The sequence below is a fragment of the Crinia signifera genome, chromosome 9 (genome assembly GCF_055691185.1).
Source record: "Crinia signifera chromosome 9, ASM5569118v1, whole genome shotgun sequence".
In the NCBI taxonomy this organism is placed as follows: Eukaryota; Metazoa; Chordata; class Amphibia; order Anura; family Myobatrachidae; genus Crinia; species Crinia signifera.
Window position 1 is genome coordinate 70,154,968 of NC_139225.1, and position 16,547 is coordinate 70,171,514.

Consider the following 16,547-nt stretch of genomic DNA (forward strand, 5'->3'; position numbering starts at 1 on the left):
ATGCTCTTTCACATACAGGATGTATCCCCTACGTGTTGTTTGCATGATACTCTTTCTCCCTTTTCTTTTTTTTTTCCCCTTTATTTTCCCTTTTTTCTCATTTAATATTACAAATTGATATTCTGGTTTAGATATTTAGTTTATACAGAACTCAGACATTGAATGATTGACATTGTTCCTTTATTTGTATACATGTATAGCACAAATAAATTGTTTACAGTTGCATGTAAATTACAATTGCGTTTCACCTTGGAAATGTATTCATATTTTTGTATGTGATCAAACAATGGGCTATATTAATATGTGATGTTTTTATTGTCTAATAAAAAAGGCTTTATTAAAAAACACTATTAAAAAGAAGAAAGATAATTTTTACTCTAAAAACCATTTTAGCTCAAAATCTATATTGAGCCCATTAGGGGTTATAGTATCATATGAAAATACATCTCATTTCATTTTGGGATAATAGTTTTTCTATATTCCGATCCTTCCAATTATTTTTATTAGTTGTATTCCAAGAAATCTTTTTATACATTTTTCTTTACTCTCGTGTTTAGTTTTGAAGGTGTTCTGATACTGAATCGCTGGTTAATCCTTTCCTAATATTATATACTGTATATGCTCGGAGAGCCTAACCTTTACACTCCTTGATGTTTTTCCTACATAAATATAGCTGCAAGAACATTCCAAAAAATAAATCACTTTTGTGGAGTTGCAGGTAATGAAATCTTTTACTTTGTAGGTTTTTCCTTTAATCCTAATTTCAGTACTTTTTTTTTTCAATATTAGGTTTAGTGGTGGTTTTGCACATTAAACATTCTCCGCATCTATGGAAGCCTAAATTTCTAGTGCTTGGTGTTTTTTTCAGTAAATACACTTTTTCCTAATCTATTTTTTAAATAGTTGGCTCTTCTATAGATGAAGATAGGTTTTTCTGGGATGGTTTCACCTATTACCGGATCATCCCTTAAGATTTTCCAATTTTCATGTATAATGTGCTCCAGTTTTTTATGGTTATTTCCATATTGGCTAATGAAGGACCATTCTAGTTTTTTGTTCTTTGGATTATTCAGGGTCTTATCTTTTTCAATTAAAAGGGAACTTCTTTCTACTTTTTCCAATTATTTTATCTCCGTGTCAAGGGTGTGTTCTAGATAACCCTTTTGTCTAAAACGATTTTTCATACTATCAATCTCTCTTTCTAAAATGACTGGATTGGCACATATTCTTTTTAACCTTTTAAATTGCCCCAGAGGTATATTTTCCAACCATCTCCTATCATGTTCGCTCTGCATATCAATGTAGGAGTTGGAATCGGTGGTTTTTTTTATATGTTTTAGTGCAAATTGCATTTTCTTTTATATATATATATTTTATATAGATATTGAGGTCCAATAAATTTATTTCTACTTGGCTAATGGTAAAAGTAAGATTTATATTAAAATCATTGTTAAGACCCCCACAAAAAGTTTCCAAATTTGTGTGTCACCTCCCCAGATAAAAAAGACATCCTCTATAAAACGCCACCAGCACACCAGGTCCGCCCCACATGACCTAAGTCCATCAATAGTGCCTGTCTCCCAATAGGCCATAAATAAATTTGCATAACTTGGGGCGAACCTGGTGCCCATGGCGGTCCCCCTTACTTGAAGATAAAATCCCCCATTCAAATAAAAATAATTATTGGTTAAGATAAACTTGATACCCTCCAATTAAAATTCTTTAAGTCCCTCAGAGTACCCACATTTATCTAAAAACCATGAGACTGCCCCAAGGCCTTTTTCACTTTCAATTAAAGTGTAAAGTGTATTCGCATCAGCTGTAGTCAAATAAAATGAAGATTCCCATTTACAGGTCTCAAGAATGTCACCCATGCCTTTCAAATGGAACAGGGTATTATTGACCAATGGCTGGAGATGATAATCTATCATAGCTGATAAATTGGAAGTTAAACTATTAGTTCCAGTTATTATAGGCCTTGTGCATTTTTGGGAGTATATAAATAGTGGATGTAGATGGATTTTCTACATTTATATATTCCATTTCTGTTTTGGTAATACTACCCTTCTCCATGTTTTTTTTTTTTTTTGAATGTTCATATAAAGCTTGGTCATATTAGAGGTAGGGTCACTCCTTAATTTTGTATATGAATTTTGATCTTCAAGTTGTCTATTAACCTCTGAAATATATTTTTCTTTACTTAATAGTACTACCCCCCCCCCCTGCCTTTGTCAGCGGGTTTGATAACAAGATGGGGGTCTGTTTGATGTGACTCAATGGCTAGTTCTTCTTTACGGGTAATATTTTTCTTTTTACAGGTGGTAATCTTTTTTTATTTCTTTAGTTACAAAGGAATTAAAGCTATCTATATTATTTCCCTTGATATGTTTAGAGTAGAATTTTGATCTCTTTTTGAATTTTGAACATTGGGTATTGTCCTCCTGTGTTTCGTAATTTTCAGATTTTTTTGCCTCAATTTTTTTTTTATTGTACTTTTTCTGACAAATTTTTGGAGATCTACAGGGTCAAAAGGGTTTACATTAGTGGTGGGGGCACATTTTAAGCCCTTTTGTAATACCCTAAGTTCGAGTGAGAACATGATCACTTAAATTGAAAACCTTCCCTGTGTCTGTAAGTATAGACTCAAGGTTGGAAGGTGATACACTGGGTTTTTTACTTTTTCTTTTTTGTACCCCCTCTTTACCCCTCTGAGTTGCCCCCCAAAAAAGTCTTTTTTTACATTGTCATTATGGGGTATTGTGTGTAGAATTTTGAGGAGAAAAAATGTATGTATTCCATTTTGGAATAAGGCTGTAACATAGCAAAATGTAGAAAATGAGGCGCTGTATATCCTTCCAGTGTGGCGCTCTGGTATAAATAAAAACGCTAATCACCAATGCAGTTCAATATTTCAGTCAGGAAGGATTTTCGACTGGATTTTCACTGCACTAGAAGGATTCTATATGTTACATGTTTGTACGGGCACCTGGGCAGTTACACATAGGGCCTTATACCGATTAATTTTAAACAGAGGTCAGGCCCGTTCTGATGTTTGTGGATCTGCGCAAGCGCATATTTGCCATAGGAACACCCAGCTTTTTATGGGCATCCCCATGAAAATGCCAGGGTGTTCTCATGGGTACACAGCTGGGCTGATGCCTACCAGGGGTGGGCAGCTGACATGGGTACGCAGCTGGGCTGATGCCTGCCAGGGGTGGGCAGCTATCATGGGGCAGGCAAACAAAAGTCAGTTTTCACTGACTTCTAGTTGCGAAGGCAGAAGACAGATAGGAAAATCTATATGCACTGTATACTGTACATCTATCGATCATTGCTCTATAAAGTTTTGTTGTCTCCAACTTGTTTGGTAACCAGATGTTCTTTTTCTTATGCTGCAGCCTCTTAGTGAACAATGTAAGTCTTGTATGTATTTATTTATTTTAATCTTCCTACACTTTTTATTTTCCATAAAGCTCCCCTGTCTTACTATCTCACATTATCTCATTGTAGGCAACTAGTCCCTTTCTGCACATTGGTGCTGTGATTGGGGTATCTGCGTTGTCCTGGGTCCTTGCTGGCTATTTTTGGGAAACCAATAACAAAGGTAAGCCAATCATTTTAATCTTTGGGTACTGTAGGATGACTCCGAATGTCAAATAAATTCTGTAGAATTGTAAACCTGTACACATACTGTACTATATGTAGAACTATCCTTTGGTTAAGTCAGTAGTTATACTGCATCAGCAAGGTCTCCCCCAGTCAAAGGATTCAAAATGTCCTGTTCAAGCTCTTTTGAAATACTGTAGTTTGTTTGCTGAAGTACTGGAGAGCGTTACAATAATAATGCCTGCAGGAAACACTGAAGCATCGTGAAAGTTTTTTGCGCATTTAGGGCCACATTTCACCATTTCTTGAAATGGAGTTGTGGCAGAGGCATAGCAAGGGCGGAGCTGGCGGAGCACACGCTCCGGGCGCCGGAAGATAGCATGGCGCCGGAGTTGTGCCGTCACCGCCCGCCCACCCACCAGCTCCCCCGCTCCCATGCCCGCTGTGTCCGGGAGAGAGAGACTTGCTGCTGCTATGTAAAATTCACGTCTCATGCTGGACTGCTAGCCAATGGGTGCTTGCGGTCCAGCAGCCAATCAACTGGTGGCTGCTGGACCGCGAGCGCCTATTGGCTAGCGGTCCAGCGGGAGATATACATTTTACATAGCAGCACGTCTCTCTCCCGGACACAGCGGGGAGCCGGGAGCGGGGGTCACAGGACGCAGCACAGCAGCAAAGGCAGGGGGGACTCAGGACGCAGCACAGGCATGGGGAGGTGGATCAGGACGCAGCACAGGCAGGTGGGGGCCTCAGGATGCACGCAGCACAGGCAGGGGGGTGAGGTGTGGCTACCCGGCAGCTGACTAAGTAAGGTGTACTCCCACCCTACTGCAGCTGCTGCACCCTACTGCACCCACCCTCGCACCCTACTGAACCTACCCACCCAGCTACACACTACTGCTGCACCCACCCTACTGCTCCCACCCTCCTGCACCCTACTGCTCCCACCCTACTGCACACTACTGCACCCACCTACCTTGCTGCACACTAGTGCACCCACCCTCCCTCCTTGCTGCACACTACCGCTCCCACCCTCCCTCCCTGCTGCACACTACTGGCGGTGCATTGAATTGAAAATAATGGCCGGGAGTGGGCCGCTGCACAGTTCAGTCCCCCTTGGCAACAAGCAAATTCAGTCCCCCTTGGCATCGAGCATGAAGCCCCTTTGCATAGAGCATGAAGCCCCTTGGCATTGAGCATGAAGCCCCTGGCATTGAGCATGTAGGTAAGTGGCACCTATGTGTCAAAAGTGTAATGGGCATTACGGTGTGTTATATAGTATGTAATGGCCATTACGGTGTGTTATATAGTATGTAATGGGCATTGCGGTGTGTTATATAGTATGTCATGGGCATTGCAGAGTGTTATATAGTATGTCATGGGCATTGCGGAGTCTTATATAGTATGTCATGGGCATTGCAGTGTGTTATATAGTATGCAATGGGCATCATGTGTGGGCTTATGTGTAATTGGAATTACAAATTCACTAAAATGTGCAATGGGCATTACGGTGTGTGGTATAATGTTGGTCTGTGCCCACTGCAGTGTAGAAATAAAGCAGCCAGTATTTTCTCTGCACAGAAACAAAATAACTCACCCAAATCTAATTCTCTATGCACATGTTACCTCTGCCCCACCTTCAGTGCACATGGTTTTGTCCATTTGAGAAGGAATTTGCCTCTAAGAGTGAACCAGAATAAGGCCCTTATAATAAGCCACTTGCAAAGGTTTTGCAAGTGGGCACAACAATCCAGAGGTACATAGTGTAGAACCCACACCCCAAGCCTATTGCCCAGCCACTAACTGGCGTTGGGAACATTGATCCTCTGCCCTGAACACATATTTAAGAGGAAATAGTGCTAATCAGATATTAATAAAAACTTGGCCTAGATCTAATCTGTCCCCAAGGGCAAGGGACATTTTTATATAAATATAAATATATATTGCTGGCTGAACTCCGAAGAGTACACACACACACACACACACACACACACACACACACACACACACACACACAGACAAGGAGTGTTTCCATTTGTTTATTCTCATTCAGATGGTTTACAAGCTTGGAGGACTGTCTTAATATTTGACTGAAGGTCAATTGTTATGTGAAGTTTGTAGGAGGTGAACCAAATATACACCCTACTGGACTTCATTCCTTATAATCCAATATATGACCTATTGGACTTCATTCCTTATAACGGGATCTTATCCTCCCTATCTAATTACATTAACATATCCTACTATAGTAAATAGAATCCTTTATTGCATTAAATTTGGAGTCTCAATACATTGGACTGTGACTTTTTCCGGGCCAAGATAGGCATTAATACGTGAAGATCAAATAAAACCCCTGATGAAGTCTCTAACCGAGAGGAAGCGCGTCGGGTACTGATCACAGCTTGAAAATAACAGGAAAAATACTCTTCAAAAACAAGAAGCTACAAGTGTATTTCTTTCTTTTTTATATATGTTTTATTAATTGAAATTACTTTAAGGATATCACATGCTCAGGGCGCTGATGACACTATTGTGGGTGTATGTGTGTGTGTGTGTATATATATATATAGTTGTAGGTCCGGCACGCCAATACATAGATATAGTTGCTCCGCTCGCTGATCAGCATACAGTTTCCAAAAAAGAGCAGCACTCCGACCATAGACTTGCAGGAAATTATTTAATGCAAAAAACCACAGCATATATATATGTGGGTGAATCTATTGATGCGCCCCGAGAATCAGTAGAACTGGTTTCAGCTACACGTTAAACTGTCCCATACAGTATATGGAGTTTTGGGAAGACGCCAATCTCCCATTATGTACTCTGATCAATTGTGAATGTGTACCATAGGAAACATTACTGAGATGATTGCCTGATAGTACCTATGATATGGGATCTTGCACTCACCGTAGCAGACAATCATCATGGTCTATTTAACCAGTGAGGAGGTTTGTTAACCAATTGGGAATTGAATCCCTTGTTGCAAGGTTACACCTACCTATCTCTCCTGCATTGAGGACTGATAGTTACATATGGTAACATGTGACTCTTACCTATATTAAAGATTGATACTGTGTATGGCTTCAGTGTGATAAAAACAACAAGGTACTGTACCCCTAGTAAAGTCTTGCTCAAGACAAGACGGTTGGATCTCTGAACCCAAGTTCACAATGAAATATCAAGAATACCAACCCGAGAGAGTAATATGCAACATTGTTATATAATATTTTGATGTTATAAAGAAATGTTGACATGTACCAAATGTGTTTTAGAAAAAGGTCTGTTTAGAAATTTTAATACATTTGTATTCAATTGAGAATCAGAAGGTATATGGGTGTAGTATATGGGTGTAGAGCACATTAATCATTCACATTCACAACTGATCAGCTGAGTACATAGTGGGAGATTAGCACCTTCCCAAAACTCCATATTTGCACATATATTATATGTACATTTAATTTTTATATTATATTGTCCTTACATTACAGTGTTAAAAAGTCTTGTTACACTGGTATACATCATCCTTGTTTGTGCCCTTTTCGTGAGTCCTCTCTTCATCTCCTCACCGTGTATCATGAAGGCATCAGAACTTCCACCAAGACCATGGCTCATAGGACATCGTGGTGCCCCTATGGTAAGAGAGAAACAGGAATACGGAGTGTATCAGTCATGCAATGCATTTCTGTGATGGAAGACACTGATATTTGTCAATTATCCGTTCTTTTGTTTTGAAGCTAGCTCCAGAAAATACAATGATGTCATTTGAAAAAATGGTGGAATCTGAGGGAAAGGTGTTTGAGACTGATGTTATGATGAGGTAAGAGAATAAGTAGTAACCTACCATTAGCATTTGTTGCTGTTCTTCATTGTTTTCTCTTCTACTGCCTCAGCTGGGACGGAATACCATTCCTAATGCACGATGAATCACTACTGCGTACAACAAACGTGAAGGATGTGTTTCCTCAGCGCTCCCGTGAAAACTGCACCAACTTTACTTGGTCCGACCTCCAGCAGCTTAATGCCGGTGAATGGTTTCTCCAGGTAATAGTTTGTTTTTGTTGACAAACCATTGCTGCAAAATGTTTGTCATTTTAGAATAGTCGCCTAATCAGTAAGCCTTCTCTGTTCTACTTGTTTTATGTTATGGTCTTCATTTCAGAGAAACCCATTTGGAACACGAATTACACTGGCAGATATTGTACGTGAGGTGAAAAGCCAGAAAATTCCCTCTCTTGAGGAAGTTTTGCTTGCGTGCAAGAACCTCAGTATCTCTATCTTATTTGACCTGCGACAGCCACCTCCAGGGCACCCATATAATGCCAGCTTTGTGAATGTCACCGTGGATACTATCCTGAAAACTAACATCAGCCAAGAACTAGTGAGTCATAATTAAAGTTAGATAAAAGTCATGCTCTGTCCACAGCAAAATTCTAAAGAATTGCACATTGCTAAATATTATCATAATCAGCAGGAACATATCTCACAGGTGACGCCACTCCTGCGCCCATACCGTTGTCTTTGTTCCCCATTAGATATTTTGGCTTCCGGATGATGAGCGGGAGGAAGTTATTAAGAGAGCTCCTGGGTTTCAGCAGATTTATAAGCGAAAGGTGGAGAAAAATGACACTTTGGATGCTGTGAATCTATCCTATACAAATCTGAGTGTTTCCGAAATCAGGTGAGACATGCCAACATCCACTCTTTTTCACAAATATTCCCCTCTTGGTCATATGCTGTGTAATTGTTTTACCCCGATTGTCTTAGGGAGGTCACATGTAAATTTTTAAGACCCATTCTTACATTAGCCGGCAAAATCGCTGCCCAAATTGGTCCAAAATGCTCAATAATATGCTGCTCTTTGTTTAGCCCATCATCAACAATTTCTGTGTTACCACCCTATACTTCTTATTCAGAAATGAAAGTGGTTCAAACATGTTCCTACATTATGTTATTATGTGTATGATCCCAAAATGATTGAAGAATCTGGACAATTATCGCAGTGTATGGCCACAATTGATCAGTGATCATTGTTTTGACAGATACACTAAAATAGCAGCACATTCAATAGATCAGTGGTTGGCCACATCTGGCAGTTTTGGCAATGCCGAGGCTGAGCGGCCAACATTTTTCCAGTTCCTTCCAAGGTGATGCATTTGGAAATTGAGAGGAAAGCAGTTGTCCCAAAGTGTATTGCCACAATATATAATGAGTTTCAGGCTGTCAGGTATGCAGGGTGTAAAGTGGTCCAGGAGAGGTGGTGGAACTCATGTGAGTGCTGGGAGTGGTGGGCTGCAGGTGGAAGAGAATAGTGAAGCCACCAGGTCCTTAGGAAGGGGGATTCTAGATGTGGTTGCATCATCTATTGATGTGGGTGGTGTTTTTATATTGGAAAAACTGTGTAAGGCCATGGTGGAGGTAAAACTAGTCCCCCCTACCTTTATAGGTGGTGGAACCCCCGATCCCCCCCCCACACACACACACACACACACACTTTAACCCCTGCAGGTATGTCTATTAGTCTGACAGTGTATACCCATCATTACTAATGTATAGAGACAGGATTATATGCATTTGCATATTTGCATATGCATTCGCATATTTTGCCCATTCTCACTTGTTATTGCATATTTTACCTAAAATCTAGTGATGGTGCATATTTTAGGACCCACCACCTTTCCACCCACGAATCACAGCACTGATATGTCCTCCTGCTGGCCAAGTAGTGGTAGAGTATGCAGGCCAGGCCAATATGTGCGCAGTGTGGGGGACATTGCTCTAGGCTGCCAATCTATTTTAATAAAAGTCAGACGGGGCGGGTTATGCCACAAAGCTCCTGAACCTTTGCCTGCCCCTGGCCTGGGACTTTGCGCCAAGAGAGAGACTTCTGCAGCAGAGGAGGTGGGCAGAAGGATTGTGACATCAGGCGGCACGGAGGAAACTCCGGGTCACAGTGAGTATGCGGCGCAGGGAGAAAGCCTTCCACTGTGCTGCTTTCACACGCTATGCTGACATTTGATCCATCTGCGCTGGAGATGATGGTCTGTGTAGTTGATAACAGAAGAGCCTAGGACCCTGCAGTCTGCTGTAGCAGCCTGGAAGAAAAAAAATCCTGAACATCCTTAACATCTGCAGGTGCTGTGGGCCTATTTTGAGGTTTATTTTCAACTAATAGGATGCTGATTTTTAAATAAATAAGTTCAAAATTACTTTTTTTTATTATTTAATGTAGCATATTTTAACACTTTTCATGCATATTTTAAGTATTTTTCATGCATATTCGCATGCATATATCAAGCTTTTTATATTGCATATAATCCTGTCTCTACTAATGTATAATCAGGTGGGAGGTCAGTGGCTGAAAAATTATTCATTTGTGAACTTTCATTCTTGTTTCACATATATAAGCTTATCAAAAATAATATTTCACCTTTTGGCACATTTTTCTTTGGTGATGTGATAGACACAATGAATTTTTCACATACTGTAGTTTTGCAATATATTTATAACAATGCACCAGCCAGTCAGCAGTGTTTGAAAATGACAGTTAGGAGTTGATTGGCTCATATGTTATCTCCTTCCACCTTATCACTTTACCTTAATACATCTGCCCCAGGATTCCTTTTCCAGTTGTTAAACAATATTTATTTATTTACAGTTTCTTATATAGCGCAGCAGATTCCATTGCACTTTTCAATTGTAAACAGAGATCAAAACAAATTAGGTAACAACAGGCAGACATGGAGGTAAGAGGGCCCCATTTCTAAGCGATCTGACTAGATTGCGTAGAAATGGAGCACTAATCTCTCCTTGTATATGCCCTGCAGTGATGTTGAAGCGCGATCCCACACCACGCGTCGCTATCGCCCGCAGGGAAACACATGGCTTGCACTGTCTTTCCTTCTAGATCGCAGGGCTTTGCCTATAACCAATAGACAAAACCCTGCTCAGCATGATCGCTTAGCACACAGCATCGCGGGGTGAAATGTGATGTGTGCTGAGCAATCGTGCTTAAGCCCATCGCCATGTGTACTGGGCTTAAGATTTAAAAGACAATTTATTTCATTAGTCAAAGTTAGAGATACCAATTGTAGAAAACCAGGTACCTAGAAATTATTTAAAAAAAGCAGTAGAGGGTATTCTTGCAATAATCGATACAAGATAATTAAAACATATTTAATATACAATATTTCACATACATAATAAGTTTTCCATGCAAAAAATCATCTGTACCAAAATGGTAAGTGTTACCTGAGCCTTCTCCTTTGTGCAGGGGTCATTATACCTCTGTTCCTTTCCATCAATGTGGTCCGAGTGTGCAGTATTAAGTAATCAAAATATGCTGCTAGAATTAATGAGAATTATTAAATACAGCCCTTAATCTTGTTACTTTCTTCTTAGTGCTCTATTAAGGAATATGTTTGAATCTCTTAGATATTCTCTAATTCTGGGTTGCACCATTTGGATTTACAGCAGTGGTTCCCAAACTCGGTCGTCAAAGAACAATAAAAGTCCATGTTTTATGGCTATCCATGGTACAGTACAGATGGTGTAATCAAAATAAATGAGATACTATGCTCAAGCATGGATATCCTTAAAGTTATACTGTTGGGATGTCTTTGGGAACCACTGGGCTACAGGATAAAAAATATGAGTATTTGAATTTATTCTGTAGTCACCTACATTTTGACCTCTGTGTGGCGATCTCCTCCATTCTGTTTTTTTACTTCTCACCAAGGTCATACAGTCAAGATAATATTTCGGTGAATCTGTTTGTGGTTAACAAGCCCTGGTTGTACTCCCACCTGTGGTGTGCTGGAGCCACATCAGTCACCACTAATGCATGCCAACTTCTAAAGGATCTGAAGCGCCCAGTTTGGCTGCTGGTAAGAACATATGTGTTTGTTTTGTTTTTGCCTACATACAGTAACTACTCACTAGTTCCCAGCATCCTTATCCTGCCTGTCTCTGTGTCTATAACAAGCTGCATTACAGTGACAGACATTCCTAAGCCCCTGAAAAAGAAAGAATAATCCACAGGTGCAGTGTTGACCTTTGCAGCCACACAAATGAAGTAAGGACCATCACACAGTCCATCAATGGTCAAATGGTATACATAAAGGAAATGTGAGTTTGTGCTGACTGTCTTGTTAGACTAACAAGACCTCAGCACCAACACACATTTCATTTATGTATACCATTCCACATGCACTCTCCAGCTGCTTTACATATCAAGCAGTCCAGTACTATTGTGTACTAACAACTGAACTGCTGAACCCAGTCTGTTTACTGCCTAACTGCACATACAGTAAGAGCGCATACATTTAGTACAGTATGAATTACCAGTTCCATAACTAGGGGTGTGCACCGGTGCCCCCTGCAGCCAGAATCACTGGTACAGTGTCGTCCTTTGGACACCAGAAGCATACCACCCAACATTTGTCAGTGTCCAAGTGGGACACCTGCGCGGCGGAGCATCAGGCCACGCTCCCGTTTTCCACCCCCTGCATCTCTGAAGAGGCGCTCTGTGCATGCGCACAGCCTCTATTCCCCTCAGGCTGGGGGGGGGGACTCCCAACTGCCCCCACTGCGGGGCACTGCCGGACCCGGGCGGAATGTGGGACTGACCCAAAAACCCGGAGACATATGCAGAAGTGCACCCTGCAGCAGTGGCATCATGTGCTCAGGGCACAATGGGGCAGATGTATTAAGCTTCAACAAGAGATAAATCCAAGGGTGATAAGGAGAGATAAACGCCCAGCCAATCACCTGCTAACTGCCATGTTACAGCCTGTGTTTGAAAAAAGTCAGTAAGGAGCTGATTGGCTGGACATTTATCTGTCTTTATCACCCTTGCATTTATCTCTTGTTAAGGCTTAATACATCTGCCCCAATGTATTTACTTATTTACAGTTTCTTATATAGCACAGCATATTCTGTTGTGCTTTACATTAGGAGACTGTGATAACACAAGCTGGGTGTTTACAGACAATCAAAAGGTATGAGGGCCCTGCTCGCAAGCTTAAAATCACAATAAAGCTGTGTTATGGCACTGTAACTACAAATGTGAATTATGGACATATCAACCTGTTCAATACTAAAAACATTACATAATGGTTACAATTTTGTTTTAATACAGTGATCAAAGCTACGAGTGTTTGATATTGGAAACACGTGGGTTGAAATAGATACAATGTTTTGATGCATGACTGCAATCCCATGAAAAAAAAAATTTTTATTTCCTCACCCTCTCTATAAATCACGGTAGACAGGCTTTACATTTTTTTTTCTTATGTTCATCAGGTTGTCATTCATTTATAATTCTGCTCATGGGATCACAATAGCAACCTTTATCTATATAGATAAATATAGATCACTTCTGGATTGCCAGATTGGAGGTTGCTTGCGTCCGTGGTAACTGACCAATAATGTTTTCTCCTGTAATGTGGGCTGGTATGCGTCCTTATAGCTTGGATGATGTGAGGTTTATACACAAAGTTTGCGCATTAATTAAAGAACAGACAGACTGTTTTCCTGAGGGAATACAAACATTGCACTTAGCACCAATATGCTCTTATTGTTCATGGTATATAATTGTTCATGTTATATAAGTAGCAGCCACTGGTAAAAAGTAAGTGGTACTGGCTTTTGGGTTCTTTTGTGTCTTTGCTGACCTTGAAAAAAGTCTATTGTTAGCATAAACAGTTTGTTTTTATCATAGTTCTGGTGATTAGTCCTCCTTGTCTGTATCTATATGTCTGTATCTATATCTATGTATGTGTGTATAGATTTACCAGAAACAATGTGTTCAGATGCTGACTTTTTAACTCCAGTAATGTACATGAGTTATTTCATTCTTACAGGATCCTTACAACTACTTGGTTATCTGGATCATAGCAGATGTCATTGGTCTTATCCACATTATATGGGCATTTGTCTTACAGAGGTAACTGGGGGGGGGGGGGGGGGGTGTTGGTGGTATGTAGTGGAAAGCATCTCAGGTTATTTTGTCTAATTACAAATATGTGTGTGTGTGTGTGTGTGTGTGTGTGTGTGTGTGTGTGTGTGTGTGTGTGTGTGTGTGTGGTGAATATATTGAACAAGTTGAATGCAATCTAATTCAGTAAATGTAATTAGTAATTCCTAACAAGATAAATAAAATCGATTTACATCATTTTGCATAGACAAAACAGAGTTCTATGTTGTTGAGATTATGGCTTCTTATAAAGCTATGAATATCAGGTATTTTATGTCCTGTAAGTTACACACAAATGGACAGGCATGAAATTACTTCATTTAACATTTGGGGTGAAATGTAATAGGATGAGAGATTCAGAAAGAAATTTTAAAGCGGCAATCATTTACACTGCAAAACCAGTTTGATTTTGCAGTGTAAATGATTGTCACTTTAAAATAAATTTGTACCAAATCTCTCACTTTCTCTCATCCTATTACATTTCACCCTTGGTCTCCTTTTTCAAAATCTTTTTCTGCTCACAGCATTCCTGATTATCTCCTTTGCTTGTACTATAATGTCAGCAAAGCCTGGCTACTTGTCAGTTCAGCTCTTTATTTAGAAGATGTAGGCTCAAAAATAGAGTGCTGCATGGTTCTGCTATAAATCTGTGCTTTTATTTTTGTTTCAGGAAGTGTTTAAGAAGGAAAGAAGAAGGTATTACATCTATGAATTACATTTCTTTATGTTCAAAACATATACATCCTAAAGGGGTGATGATGTATCATACCTTGGAGAGAGATAAAGTGGAAATGTTCTCCCGCTGATCTAGCAGTCTTTGCAATGACAGATAGAAGCTGATTTTATCTCTAAAATCTGCTCAAACCTTTATAAACATCATTTTTTGGAGTCTACCTGTGATCTCCGTGCATTTCAAACTCCGCAAAGCGTAACTTCCATAATGGCTTTGTCTGTAGAAGTCTATAGGCTTCTTTCAGCAATTAATCCCAAGGGAACCTTAAGTACCCCTCCAGGCTTGCACATATGTGGCCATAGGACTCTAGGGTTATAATAAGAATGTATACAGCGCACCCAATCTGTATTTGATTGAAACTGGAAGGCTTCTAATTTGGGATTGAACCAATTCTATAAACCATTATAAGCAAAAATGAGTAGCGCATGAACCAGCTCTGTAGCTCAAAAGCTCATGTATCATAAATACTCTGTTTAATAGAATAAATAAGAAAAGTATCATGCACTGCAAGATGTAACACGTTGCACAGTGTAGGCCGTAGCTATAGTTGTTCAGCTCATAGACGAAGCTGCCACAGTAAAATTTGATAATTATGCTCTGCTGACCATAGATGCTGAATGCAATGTATAAGTCACTGCTGCAACTGCTGTATCATGCTCCTGCTGTCACACAAATAAGTACTAACATATATGGCTGCAGTCCGATAAATGTGAGTGAACAGCTATTAAGAATAAAATACAGTGAAAACTTAAGCTGGCCATACACTTGATTAATTTGGGCATGAATTTGGCAGGTCTGACCTCTGACATAGGCACCTCCCTGCACCGGGGAATGGTATAGCATGCAAGATATATCACATGTGATCCTGCCATCCAGTAGCAATTCTTACTGTATGTGACTTTTCCCTCCGAGAAGTCGCATAATGTATGGGCACCTTAACTGTGTGTCAGAGGCCCACTGACATCTGCCACTCCATAGGAGATCCCTATGGGAGTACTCGCTGTGACGCTGAGGTCAATGTGGGAGCCTCTTTCTGTGTGACACTGGTGATTTGGGAACTACAGGACTGGCTAAGGCGCTATTTATTCCTCTGATGTCATAAACCTAGAAATCATTACATTGTATGGGCTAGATTTGATCCCCAGAGCTGTCCTGAGCGAAATTACTAGCAAGTATTATTGCTGATGGTGCTCAAAACACCGCTAGACATGTGATAAGGGGCGGGATGTGCAATACACATTTTTTTGTCCAGAAGGACATCACCTTTAAAATTCTAAAGGAACAAAAATGGTCTTTGACTGAATGCACATGTAATCTTCTCATGCCAATTGCCATCTACTCCATTGCACCCTCATTTAGCCGTGCCACAATCAACTACTGCAAATCCTATTCTGAGAAAATCCGGTTTCATTCTTCCAAGTCTTATCATTTTCAAAAGAGAGCAAATGTTTGAGAAACTTGTTTCATGCTAGATATGACGATGTTGTTCTCCCTATCTATATTCAATGTAATTGACCCATTCGCTTGCTTCATGCAATTTATACTGACTGGTTTCATTCGTAGGCTCTCTTACCTAGTGAGTCCTGAGGTATTTTTGATGTTTAGTCTCTTTTGTGACTAAAGAAAAAACTGAGACACCATATACCAGTCTACTCCTAATTATCTTACCTTCTACTGCATATGTTACCCTGTAGGTCTCCTTCTTATATAGTCCTTCTCAAAGCTACCTTTATGTAAATGGATAACTATATTTCCTCATTAAAGATTGCTTCTCTTAATTCTTAAGTTGACACCATATACCCCATGCTACTTTTCAGAGTCAGAGGCTGTATTGCTGATGAAGATAGAGAGTCTCCTTTCATAACCTCACTGGACCACATCTCCATCCTGCCTCATCATTGAAGACGGTTGTCTGGAAAGGGAGGAAGTAATTCTGGACTGGGAATTATATAAAAAACGGTACTTATGTAGTAACTGGGCTGCCGATTTTGAAATCGGGTCCATCGCATCGCATCGCACCCGACCAAATCGCATGCGATGCGATGCGATGGACCCGATTTTTCCATAGGATTCAATGTTAAAATGGACTGAGTCCATTTTAACATGGAATTCAATGGGAAAAAGGGGTCCTTTTCATACCCCTACTATCCAAGTGGGCATGGAGTTGGATATAAACCTGTGGCGAGCGTAGCGAGCCACCGAGCCCGAAGCGTGGCGAGCGTAGCGAGCCCCGCG

At 40.2% G+C, this 16,547-nt stretch overlaps 1 protein-coding gene across 2 annotated transcripts in view; it reads left to right on the forward strand.

Annotated features, from left to right (window-relative positions):
* GDPD2 (glycerophosphodiester phosphodiesterase domain containing 2) overlaps window positions 1-16,329 on the forward strand; it is a 73,765-nt gene extending 57,436 nt beyond the window's left edge. For both annotated transcript variants that reach the window (XM_083159155.1, XM_083159154.1), the window contains 10 exons: window positions 3,511-3,604; window positions 7,095-7,240; window positions 7,341-7,423; window positions 7,497-7,647; window positions 7,766-7,984; window positions 8,139-8,284; window positions 11,342-11,489; window positions 13,467-13,549; window positions 14,250-14,275; window positions 16,130-16,329. In XM_083159155.1, coding sequence (XP_083015281.1) covers window positions 3,511-3,604; window positions 7,095-7,240; window positions 7,341-7,423; window positions 7,497-7,647; window positions 7,766-7,984; window positions 8,139-8,284; window positions 11,342-11,489; window positions 13,467-13,549; window positions 14,250-14,275; window positions 16,130-16,176 — 1,143 coding nt within the window. In that variant the 3' untranslated portion in view covers window positions 16,177-16,329. The remainder of the gene's footprint in view (window positions 1-3,510; window positions 3,605-7,094; window positions 7,241-7,340; window positions 7,424-7,496; window positions 7,648-7,765; window positions 7,985-8,138; window positions 8,285-11,341; window positions 11,490-13,466; window positions 13,550-14,249; window positions 14,276-16,129) is intronic.
* The last annotated feature ends 218 nt before the right edge of the window (window positions 16,330-16,547 follow it).